Source organism: Eriocheir sinensis, chromosome 37, assembly GCF_024679095.1.
Source record: "Eriocheir sinensis breed Jianghai 21 chromosome 37, ASM2467909v1, whole genome shotgun sequence".
Taxonomy (NCBI): Eukaryota; Metazoa; Arthropoda; class Malacostraca; order Decapoda; family Varunidae; genus Eriocheir; species Eriocheir sinensis.
The window spans coordinates 13,975,326-13,987,825 of NC_066545.1; the positions used below are offsets into that span (position 1 = coordinate 13,975,326).

The 12,500-nt window shown below is 43.9% G+C and overlaps 1 protein-coding gene across 8 annotated transcripts in view; it reads left to right on the forward strand.

Moving 5' to 3' along the window:
• LOC127008293 (rap1 GTPase-activating protein 1-like) overlaps positions 1–12,500 on the forward strand; it is a 138,371-nt gene that overhangs the window by 65,894 nt on the left and 59,977 nt on the right. The window contains exon 1 of one of the 8 annotated variants that reach the window (XM_050880104.1): positions 11,507–11,689. The exons of the other annotated variants lie outside the window; for them this stretch is intronic. Coding sequence (XP_050736061.1) covers positions 11,615–11,689 — 75 coding nt within the window. The 5' untranslated portion in view covers positions 11,507–11,614. Of the gene's footprint in view, positions 1–11,506; positions 11,690–12,500 lie in introns of those variants that run through there. 8 annotated transcript variants of the gene reach the window in all.

The window sequence follows — 12,500 nt, forward strand, 5'->3', positions numbered from 1 at the left end:
GGAACTAAGAAAAGAAGAAGTGGAGGAGGAGGAGGAGGAGGAGGAGGAGGAGGAAGAAGAAGATTAAGAAGAAAACGAAGACGAAGAAGAAGAAGGAGAAGAAAAAGAAGAAGACAATGAAAGAAAGAAATTAAAAGAAAAATCACAAAAAAAATAGAAGAAAGGAAAGAAAGAAAAAAGAAAATAAAGAAGAGAGAAAAGGAGGAATAAAAGAAAGAGGAAGAGAGAGAAGGAAGAAGAGAGATAACAAGGAAGCAAGGACAAGGACATGAAAGGAAAGAATTAAGATAAACAGAAGCGAATTTGAAAGATGAGGAAGAAGAGAGAAAATAAAATAAAGAGATGGAGGAAGAGGAGGAGGAGAGGAAGAAGAGGAAGAGGAAAGGCAAGAGGATAATGGAGTGAAGAGAAAGAAGAGGAGGATGAAGGAAGGAAGATTACTCCGTTGATGGGCATTCCTCCTCCTCCTCCTCTCCTCCTCCTCCTCCTCCTCCTAAGTGAAACACGCCAATAGAGCAATTCCAGAGTGGTCACGTAGAGAGAGAGAGAGAGAGAGAGAGAGAGAGAGAGAGAGAGAGAGAGAGAGAGAGAGAGAGAGAGAGAGAGAGAGAGAGAGAGATAGTCCTCCATACTCTATCTGTAACATCAATTAACTAGTATATTACCTGACATTCTTTTTCACGTCCATTCATACATATATTATTACTGAAAGCGAGAGTAAAAAAAATAGGTGCGTGTGTTTGTGTGTGTGTGTGTGTGTGTGTGTGTGTGTGTGTGTGTGTGTGTGTGTGTGTGTGTGTGTTGGTGTGGCACAGTTTCCATGGCAGGTAATGAGTTAATATACAGACAGGCAGGTAAACAGACAGACAGACAGACAGGTGGGCTATTTCATTACACCTAAAAATAGAGAGAGAAAATTAACCAACGTACTAACTAACTAACGAATGCTTATGGGTGACGTGTGTGTGTGTGTGTGTGTGTGTGTGTGTGTGTGTGTGTGTGTGTGTGTGTGTGTGTGTGTTTATTTATTTTATCTTTATTGCATTTATTTATTTTTATTAGTTATTTATTTTATTTGTCAACTTATTTTATTTTGTTTATTTTGTTTACCTTTTGTTTATGTCGTTTTGTTTGTTTGTTTGTTTACTTGCATCACGTGACCATTTGTTTGTTTCGACGTAACTTGTTTAATTAGCGTCGTTTGTTTGTTTGTTTGTGTTTGTTTGTGTCACTGTTGATTGATTAGTTTGTCAGGTTTATGATTTCTCTCTAAGGCCATTTATCAAGCCATTTACCTGTCTATCTTCCTATCTATCTATCTATCTCTATTTATATGTCTGTCTATCTGCATTTGTTGTCTATGTATCTATCTACCTATCTGTCTATCTATCTGTCTATCTATCTGTATCTGTCTGTCTGTCTATCTGCTTCTTTCTCTCGAGTCTAAACACACACACACACACACACACACACACACACACACACACACACACACACACACACACACACACACACACACGTGCCAGGCGTCTTTCCATGGGTTCGAGAGAGAGAGAGAGAGAGAGAGAGAGAGAGAGAGAGAGAGAGAGAGAGAGAGAGAGAGAGAGAGAGAGAGAGAGAGAAATAACAGGAGAATTGAAAGAAGAAAGTAATATTGTAAAGAAAATTGGAAGAAAAATACTTGAAAACGCGATTTGAGGAGAACGAAAGGATGACTGAAGCGAGACGAGAAAAAAAGGGAAGAAAGGGACAGAAGGAGGAGGAGGAGGAGGAGGAAGAAGAGGAAGGAGAGGAGGAGGAGGAAGAGAGATAGGAGAAGCCGTGTAAAGGAGGAAGGTTAAATGTAGAGGCAGTGAGAGGCATGAAGGAGGAGGAAGAAGAAGGAAAAGGAAGAGAAGCAAGAACAGGAGGAAGAAGAAGAGGGGAAAAGGAGAAGGGAGAACAGAGGGGGAAGAAAGAGGAGGAAGAAGATGGAAGAAGAAGGAGGAGGAAGGAAAGCAAGAACAGAAGGAAGAAGAGAAGGAAGAAGGAGAGGGGAAAAGGAGAAGGGAGAACAGAGGAGGAAGAAAGAGAGGAAAGAAGGAAGAAAAAGAAGAAAAAAAATATAATAAGATTGAACAGAGTTAAAAAAAAAAGGCTCAGAGGAGAAAAGAGGAAAAGAAAACAAGAAAACAAACAAAAAATAAGGAAAATAAGTGACTGCCGAGAGAGAGAGAGAGAGAGAGAGAGAGAGAGAGAGAGAGAGAGAGAGAGATATCCCGAACAAGCTCTCCTTAAATAGAAATACAAACAAGACTGTGTGTGTTCGTATATGTGTGAGAGAGAAAGAAAAAGAGAAAGAGATGTGTGTGGGGGCGGGGGGGGGGGGGAGAGGGGAGAAAAAAGGGGGTGTTGCGTAGCTTAGCGTGGGAAGGGGGGCGGGGGGGGGGGTAAAGGGGGACAAATATGGTGGCGCGGTGCACAGGTGAGACACATTAAGTACCTGTGTTAATCAAGTTAGTGAGATGTGCCGCGACGCCTTGTGGGGCTACACCAGGTGGAGGGGGGGCGGGGGGGAGGGGGAGGAGGGGGCGTAAGTGGGGGGAGTATCCAATTTTTCTTATCCATTGTTAAGTAGGCTGATGTGACTCACCTAACTTTTGGCTACTATTTACCATTTACTTGTGTGGGAGCGGCGAGTAGCGGGCTTTTCTCTCTCTCTCTCTCTCTCTCTCTCTCTCTCTCTCTCGTCTACCTCACAGCTCCTACTCACACATAGCCTCTCTCAGTGTCCCTCACAGCATCCCTCACACACATCCCATCTCACACAGCGTATCTCACAGCCTCCCTCAACCTCTCACGCCTTCCTCACATCCCCCACTCACACACAGCCTCTCTCAGCATCCCTCACACACATCCCATCACACACAGCACATCTCACAGCATCTCTCAACATCTCACGCCTTCCTCACATCTCCCACTCACACACAGCCTCTCTCAGCATCCCTCACACACATCCCATCACACACAGCACATCTCACAGCCTCCCTCAACATCTCACGTTTTCCTCACATCTCCCACTCACACACAGCCTCTCTCAGCATCTCTCACACACATCCCATCACACACAGCATATCTCACAGCCTCCCTCAACATCTCACAGCTCCCACTTACACAGCCTCTCTCAGCATCCCTCACACAGCCACAGTTACAGAAGCCGAGGAGGAAGAAGAGGAGGAGGAGGAGGAGCATAGGGAAGACACTGACCTCGACACAAAACAGAACCAAACTAACGGAGGTCACTTGTCAGGCCCCGGTTTTCTGTCACCCGCCCCCCCCCCCTCCCCCACGCCCCATCCCTAGACCTAACAAGCCTCTGATGCCTGCGCCGACGTCTTGAGGGCACGCCATGTCACACTGAGCAGGCCAAGGGCGCGGCGGATATTGCTTAACCCGACTTGAGGATGGGGAAGGGGGGATGAGGACGGAAAGGATTGACAGGGATGAGGAGGGATTGAGTAAAGGAGGAGAGGAGGAAAAGGAGGAGGAGGAGGAGGAGAAGGAGGGGAAAATGGGCGTGTAGGGAGAGGAGAGGAAATAAAGAGAGAGAAAATGAAAGAGATGGAGGAGGAAGAAGTAAGGAAAGAGATTGGAGGATAAGGAATAAAGGAAGAAAGAAGAATGAGAAGTAGTGCATGGAGAAGAAAAACAAGGAGCAGGAAAAGGGCGTACAGAAAGATGAGAAGGGAAGAAGAACAAGAAATGGAGAAGAAAGCCTAGAAGGAAGAGAAAGATAAGGAGGAGGAGGAGGAGCAGGAGATGAAGACAGACAATACAATTTGCAGCATCTTACCAACACTGTCTGAGGGCCGCGCTTGTGACCGTGAGGCTGACTGACTGACTGACTGACTGAATGAATGAATGAATTACTGACTGACTGACTGAATGAATGAATTACTGACTGACTGACTGACTGACTGACTGAATGACTGACTGACTGAATGAATGAATGAATGAATGAATGGCTGACTGACTGACTGACTAACTGACTGACTGAATGAATGAATGAATGAGTGACTGACTGACTGACTGACTGACTGACTGACTGACTGACTAACTGACTGACTGACTAACTGACTGACTGACTGAATGAATGAATGAGTGACTGACTGACTGACTGACTGACTGACTGACTAACTGACTGATGCGACTTAATTGTAAAGTGTCTCGTAACATGACTTGAGAGAGAGAGAGAGAGAGAGAGAGAGAGAGAGAGAGAGAGAGATGTGAAACTGTTAACTTGATTTCATTTGTTTGTTAGAGGAAATATCACTTACAATGAAACGTGTGTGTGTGTGTGTGTGTGTGTGTGTGTGTGTGTGTGTATTATGAGACATGTGGTGAGGTTAGTGGTGTTGGTGATGGAGGTGGTGGTGGTGATGGCCGTAATACATGGTGGTCTCTGCGGTGGTGGTGGTGGTGGTGGTGGTGGTTCTTGAGGCCGGAGTGAGGCAAGGTTACCTGTCGCTACCTTGGTGGTTTGAAGCGTATGGATCCATGCTGTGTTACCTGTACTAGGGGTGAGACAGGTGAAGGGGAGGGGGGGAGGGGGTAGATACGCAGAGGTGAGGGGAAGGGGGAGGCTGTCAGGAGAGGGAGGGGAGAAAGATGCTAGATAAAAGGGGAGGAGGATTCGAGGAGGATGTAGATAGGTGGGGAGGGAATGGCAGGGGAAGGGGGGAGGGGAGAATGTATGGGGAATGGGTTTAAGTAGGGCGGAAGAGGAGGGGAGGGAAAGATATGTGGGGGAGATGCTGGGTAAGGAAGGAAGGGTAGGGGAAGGGAGGGGAAGATACGTGGGGAAGATGCTAGGTAAGGGAGGAAGGGTAGGGGAAGGGAGGGAAAGATATGTGGGGGAGATGCTGGGTAAGGAAGGAAGGGTAGGGGAAGGGAGGGGAAGATATGTGGGGAAGATACTGGGTAAGGAAGGAAGGGTAGGGGAAGGGAGGGGAAGGTGTATAGAGGAGGGGAGGGTTAAGGAGGAAGGGAGGAGCGGAATTGCGTAGGGGAAAAGTAGGCGTAGGAAGGGGAAGGGAGAAGGGGAAGAGGAAGGGGAAGAGGAAGGGGAAGAGATGGAGGACACATTGAAATAGAAAGTTCTGTGGTTTAAAGAAGAGGGTGCCATTGATAGATAGATAGATAGGTAGATAGAGATAGATATACAGATAGACGAAGGAGGTTAAAAATAAGTCTTCATGCGAATCATTTACCTTCGTCTCGTCCGTTTCTTTATTTATATCGTTTTATTTTACTTTTTTTCCTTCCATTTCTTGTATATAAAGGTCACATATTCTTACCTTCGCAAATAATTAAGTAACGTTTTATTATATGTTCTAAGGTGTTGTGTTAGCGGTAAAGTGTGTGTGTGTGTGTGTGTGTGTGTGTGTGTGTGTGTGTGTGTGAGAGAGAAACATTAGCATAGGAATTTAGTGCAGTTGCTATCTCACACACACACACACACACACACACACACACACACACACACACACACACACACACACAAACACTCAAAAAACGATAGCTTGCAGTCCACACACACAGGTAAACTATTATTTGACTAGCGGAAAGGTGTGTGTGTGTGTGTGTGTGTGTGTGTGTGTGTGTGTGTGTGTGTTGGCTGGAGGTAAACTTGTGTAATAGAAAACGTGGACTTGCAGGGGTAACTGTTCAAAATATATCATGCGTATTTTGACCCAATGTTTTACTAACGGGGGAAAGCTTGCGTTAATATGGTTAGTGAGAAAAATCCAGGTAGACAGACAGACAGGTAGGCAGGAAGATAGCTAGACAGACAGACAGGTAGATAGACAGGTGTTAAGGCAGGTAAGAAAACAATCAAAACAAAAACATGAGCGTGAAGATGGAGACTGAGAAAGGTGTATTGTTTTGTTTTGTTTTGAATTCATTGTTTTTGTTGTTTTTATGGATATTTACCGGAAGATACATAATACTCGTGACACAATTTAAATATAACTGTAAATCAATCTTTTTTTATATACTCTTTCTCTCTCTTCCTTCTCCTCCTCTTCTTCTTACTGTTGTTCTTTCACCTTTCTTCACCTTCTCCACCTCCCCCTCTTTCTCCTGACCTTTCTTTCTCCATATTTTCTTCTTTGTGTTCTTCTTCTCCCTCCTTTCTTCTGATATGGTCAAGAAACATATATATCCACTGCCTATTTTTCTGTCAGTCTATCTATCTATCTATCTACCTGTGAGAGTCCGTTGGTAAGACAAAACTCGCATCTTGGCTTGGAAAAATCTTAACCCTTGGCGAGGTGATGGTGGTGATGGTGGTGGTGGTGGTGGTGAGGGAGGTGTTGGGTTACGGGCGTGAGGTGTGGCAAGCGATCCCCGTAGAGTGTTTTAAGTGTGTGTTTGTGTGTGTGTGTCTGTGTGTGTGTGTAGGTGAACACACACACACACACGCACACACAGGTAATATTTTTGAAGCAGGTAATGAAGCACGTGGATTAAGAGAACCTGCAATGCGTTAGACGAAAGAAAAAAATAAAAAGAAAAGTAAATGTTCTTTCTGATTGCTTAGGAAAAAACATTGAACGAATCACATTACAGAGAACGTGAGAGATAGATAGATAGATAGATAGATAGATAGAAAAAGACAGATAGAGAGGAAACAAAAGCTAACAGTAAAACAAGTATAATGCAACACAATAATAATCAAAGGTGAGAAAAACATAACGAAAACAAAACATTCAGCTAATTAAGAAAAAAACACGAACAGGTAAAACTAATAATAATAATAATAATAATAATAACAATAATAATAACAATAAAATGAAGAATAAATAAATGAGAAAAATAAGCAATAAATGAGCGTACAGGAATAGAAAATTAAATAAAACTCATCTAATTAAAAAAAACAGACAGGTAAAAAGAAACAGGTGAAGGAGATAGAGGTGAGTTTAGACGGAAAGCAAAAAAAAAAAAAAAAAAGGCGTGCAAGCAATTAAGGATTTTCCAGGTAAACCTAATCAAGGTAAAAAGGAGCGCACAGGTGAAAGAGAGAGAGAGAAAAAAAATCACAGGTAGATGAGAGAGAAGATAATTAGGAAGATGAAAAGTGAGAGTGACCACGGGGAGCAAGAACGTGAGTCTGCGATATAATGAACTTAGGTAAATTGAACTTGCAGATGATTAACAGAACTTGCAGGTAAATCATGAAAGTAAAAGTAAAAAGAAGAGAAATTACCTGAAATGCTAAGAATATATGAGTCTTCGATATGAACTCAGGTAAATTGAACCTGCAGATGATTAACAGAACTTGCAGGTAAATCATGAAAGTAAAAGTAAAAAGAGAACCGAAATCACCTGAAATGCTAAGAATATATGAGTCTTCGATATGAACTCAGGTAAATTGAACATACAGGTGAGAAACAGAACTTACAGGTAAATTATGAAAGGAAAAGTTAAAAAAAAGAAGAGAAATTACCTGAAATGATTTAGTGAGGATATGAAGTATAGGGTCAATGCGCCGGAGATGTGCACCGAGGTCACGCGTAGCTATAGCGTATGACCTTTAACTTGACCTTTATGTGAAGTTTCTCGATCACGTATTAATGAACAGGTAGATATAGGCAGGTGAAATAGAAGATTGAAGGTAGATAAAAAGAAAATGGAAAAAGAAAATGAGACAAGAAACTGAGAAAACCAGAAATAAAGAAGATTAAATATAGATAGATAGAGAGATAGACATAGATAGATAGACAGATAAGTAGAGACAGATAGATAGATAGATAGGTACATACACATACAAATTGATACACAGACAGAATGATACAAAGACACATTGATAGCTTGATAGATAGATAGATAGATAGAGAAAGCGACCCATATTAAGCACGTTGCAAAAAAAGAATAGAAAAAACAATGAAAGAAATATAGATCACAAAATTTTTCCGCGTAAGAAATACAAAAATGAGAGCAAATGAGACTATTATTTAAACGTGTATTTTCGCATGAGGGAACCGAGAGAGAGAGAGAGAGAGAGAGAGAGAGAGAGACTATAAACTCCTTCCTTCCACCTCATTATCTACCTTTCTTTCTCTCCTTTCTCTCCCTTTCTTTTCTCTCCCTCCCTCCCTCCCTCCCTTTCTTCTCTCCCTCTCTTTGTCTTCCTCTTCCTTTCTTTTACGGAAGATTTAAATTGCTACGCCTGAATTGCCTCCCTCCTCCTCCTCCTCCTCCTCCTCCTCCTCCTCCCTCCATTTTCCCTCCCCCTCCCCCCCCCCCACTTCCCTCCTCCACACTTCTTTCCTGTTATTTCACCTCCACCCTTCCGGTCTCTCTCTCTCTCTCTCTCTCTCTCTCTCTCTCTCTCTCTGACGGAAAGAAGGCACTTGATTGGATGACAGAACCCCCTCTCTCTCTCTCTCTCTCTCTCGCTCTCTCTCTCCCCTCCGGCTCTTCCTCTTCCTTCCTCTCATTACTGTTTCCTCCTCTCTCTCACCTGTTTCCTCTTTCTCCCCATGAGGCGGAGAGAGAGAGAGAGAGAGAGAGAGAGAGAGAGAGAGAGAACAACAAATAAAGGAAGAATATAAATAAACGGAGGAAGGAAAGGAAGGAAGGGAGAGATTTAAAGGAGAGGGGAGAAGGAAGGAAGAGAAGATGGATTGATGGAGGAGGAGGAGGAGGAGGAAGGGAGGAGGAGGAGGAGGAGGAGGGAGGGAGAAAAAAAACCGTAACGGACGAAGTAGTCACCATGGAGGGTTACCTGCCTCTCTCTCTCTCTCTCTCTCTCTCTCTCTCTCAAAAACAAGTTCATAAACCTCAAATTCATGAACTTGCGTCGTAGTTATTGTTATTATTATTATTATTATTATTATTATTATTATTATTATTATTATTATTATTATTGGGTTAGGTTATTCTTCTTTATCTTCTCTATCTTCATCTTTATCCCTTGTGTCACCTTTTCTCTTTCTTTTATTTATTTCCGTCCATTTTTATTTTTATTTCTTTGCATCTTGTATTGTATTCCATCTTTTCTCTTTTTTTTTCTTCTTTGTTTCATCTTCCTTCCTCTCTTTCTTCTTTTTACTTTGTTACATAATTCCTTACTCGTGTCTGTTTCCTCTTCATTCTATCCCCCTCTCCTCCTCTTTCCCTCTATCTTGTTTCCTCTTTGTTTTCCCTTCTCTCTTTCCCATTTTCTTCCTTTTTTTTCCTTCTTTTATCCCAGTGTCATTCCCTTCTCCTATTTTCTTTGTTTCTCTTTTCTCTTTCCCATTTTCTTCCTTTTTTTTCCTTCTTTTATCCCAGTGTCATTCTCTTCTCCTATTTTCTTTGTTTCCCTTCTCTTTCACATTTTCTTCCTTTTTTTCCTTCTTTTATCCCAGTGTCATTCACTTCTCCTATTTTCTTTGTTTCCCTTTTCTCTTTCCCTTTTGCTTCCTTTTACTCCTTTTGATATCCGTGTCATTTCCTTCTTCTTTTGTCTTCGTTTCCCTCTCTTCCCATTTTCTTCCTTTTTTTCCTTCTTTTATCATTGTGTCATTCCTTCTCTCTATTTCCTCTTTGTTTCCCTTCTCTCTCTCTTTCCACCTCTTCCTTTTATTCCTTTTGATATCCGTGTCATTTCCTTCTTTTGTCTTTGTTTCCCTTTTCTTCTACATTTTCTTCTTCATCCCTTTTACTTCTCATTTTCTATCATTGTTCCTTTCTATCCTTCTCTCTGTATCTCATTCCCTCTTTGTTTCCCTTCTCTCTTTCTCTCTCTCCACCTCTCATTTTCTTCCTTTTTTTCCTCTCATTCCCCATCTTCATTCCTCTCTGTTTCATTCTCCATCTTATTCCTTCTTTGTCTCCTTCTCTCTACCTCCTCTTCCTTTTTTTCCCTCTCATTCCCATTTTCATTCCTCTCTGTTTCACTCTGTATCTTATTCCTTCTTTATTTCCTTCTCTCTACCTCCTCTTTCTTTATTTTCCCTCTCATTTTCCCATTCCCTCTTCGTTTCCTCCTCTCTACCTCCTCTTCCTTTTTTCCCTCACAAGTTCCCATCATCATTCCATCACTAACTCACTCTTTGTCACTCTTTGTCCTCCTTTCTTTTTCCTCTTTTTGTCCCTATCGGCGGTTTCGTTGCTCAACCTTACATCTCTATACCACACCAGCACCTCTCTTCACACCCTCTACTCAGCACTTAGAAGGTCAGCAGGTCAGCATTTCCCTACAGCGCCTCCTCTTCGTCTTCTTCAGCACTCAGGAAGGGGAAGGAAGGCGGAATAGAGGTGGATATGGCGTGGATATGGGAAGGGAGTTCGCTGTATTGGGGTCTGGGGGTGATGGTGATGGTGGTGGTGGTGATTCACGTGTGTGTGTGTATGTGTGTGTGTGTGTGTGTGTGTGTGTGTGTGTGTGTGTGTGTGTGTTTCAGAGCGTATCGTCTTTTGTTTTTCGTTTATTAATCCCAATCCCGTTATATCGTTCTCTCTTTCTCTTCCTCTTTCTCTCTCTTTCTCTCTCTTTGGTTTCACGGAATGCTACTGGGAGAGCGTTGAATCCCCTTCTCCCCGCGCCCAAGACGATTTGAACGCCTAAAGAACGACATCCATTTGAAAACACACAGAACGTTCGGTGATAGACTCGTCTCTGGATCCTTCCCTTCCTGTCCCTCCCTTCCCTTACCTCCCCAGCATCCTACTCCCCTTCCTTCGCTCCCTCTCCTTCGGCCCTTCCCCTCCCCTCCCCATTCCTTCTCTCCCTTCCCTGGCATCCTTCTCCCCTTCCTTCGTCTCTGGTCTTCCCTCGCCAACCGACTCCCCTTCCCAGTACTTCCCCTTCCCTCCCCTTCGTCCCTGCCCTTCTCTCCTCCCCAGTACTTTCCCATCCCTCCTCTCCCTTCTCCTGGCATCCTTCTCCCCTCCCTTCGTCCATGCCCTTCCCATACCCTCCTACTCCCTTCCCCAGTACTTCCCCATCCCTCCCCTTCCCTCTCCTTCGTCCCTGCCCTTCTCACATCCACCTTCTCTCCTCCCCAGTACTTTCCCATCCCTCCTCTCCCTTCCCTTACCTCTCCTTCGTCCCTGCCCTTCCCATACCCACCTCCTCCCCTTCCTCAGTACTTCCCCTTCCCCCCGTCCTCCCCGCGTGGGCGTAAGAGTACCCTAACCCACGCCGAACTCCTAACACCCACGCGCCCTCCGGTTCTGGGTGTAGAGGTGGAGATGGCTAACGCTGAGCCACTCTTGCGTCGCTTTGGCTCCGCGCGAGGTGCCGAAGACCACCAGAGCAATGTTGCCAGACACCTCAAGAGTGCCACCCCACACCTACAACCTCGTTTTAACCCCACCATACTTACAGGCGAAGGAAATACGGGTGAAATATAAATAAATAGACACTGGAAAGACGATATACAGGGAGAAACTAACGTGTGAGAACGAAAAACGATATCAGAGGAGTGTAAACGAGTACTTGGCATCCCTTTACCTGTGTGTAAGGGACCCTCTCACCTCCTAAGTCCGAGACACCGCCGGACTGGGATCGTCTCGGCTCTGTGCTGAGGTGGGGCGGGCCTCCCCCCCTCCCCCCTGCGGCGTTTCGGATGGGGGCGCTGGCATGATCCTGTGCTGCGTGCGGCGGTGGCGGAGCGGCGCAGACATGGGCGTGATGCGGCTCAGAGTGGAAGCAGCGGTGGGTAGCCTGCTGCGCCCTGTCTTGCGCCCTCTACTGTGTGTTCTATGGGCCAGTTTTTACAGTCCAGTGCAGGAAGCTTATAAGCCCCCCAACCAAACAGAAAATACCACCAAAATTCCTTGTATAGTGCTTGGCGTTGATATATAAAGAAGGAACCTTTAGAAAATCACACAGTATCTTTAGTATCTGGTATTGAGTAGAAATAACGGATCATTGTGGAGAGCATACAGATTGGTTTGGGAGCTTATAATAACTTGTGTTGGACTGTTGAACTGGCCCTATTATGTGTTCTCTGTGTTGTGTTGTGTTGTGAGCCGAGTGTTCTTGTGTTCTACGTGTTCTGTGTTCTTTCTGTGCAGTGTTGCGAGTGGTGTTCGTGGGTTGGTTGCTTTGGGGTGGCACGTGCTGTTGTGTTGTGATTTTGTGTTAGTGTTTCAGTGTGTTGAGGAGTGTAGTCAGCTGGTGTGTGTGTGTGTGTGTGTGTGTGTGTGTGTGTTGGAAAGGTGACCGTTGATGTGCAATATGACAACTGTATTTCACTGCTCGGTATTTTTAAACTTCCTCCTCTCACAACAATATCCAAAGGCCGATATGGAGGTTAATTAATCGAATTTTCATGAGTGTTCTTTCAAGTTAATGGTATACAGAAAGAAGGGTCAAATTACCTACCATCAGGGTTATAAAACTACCCCTGGAAATGCCTAAAACGTCCACGAAAGCCTTTTTTTTTTTTTTTTTACAACCTAGGGCACAAAAAAAGGAAACAATAAAATAAATAAGCCCGCTACTCGCTGCTCCTAAAAAGAAT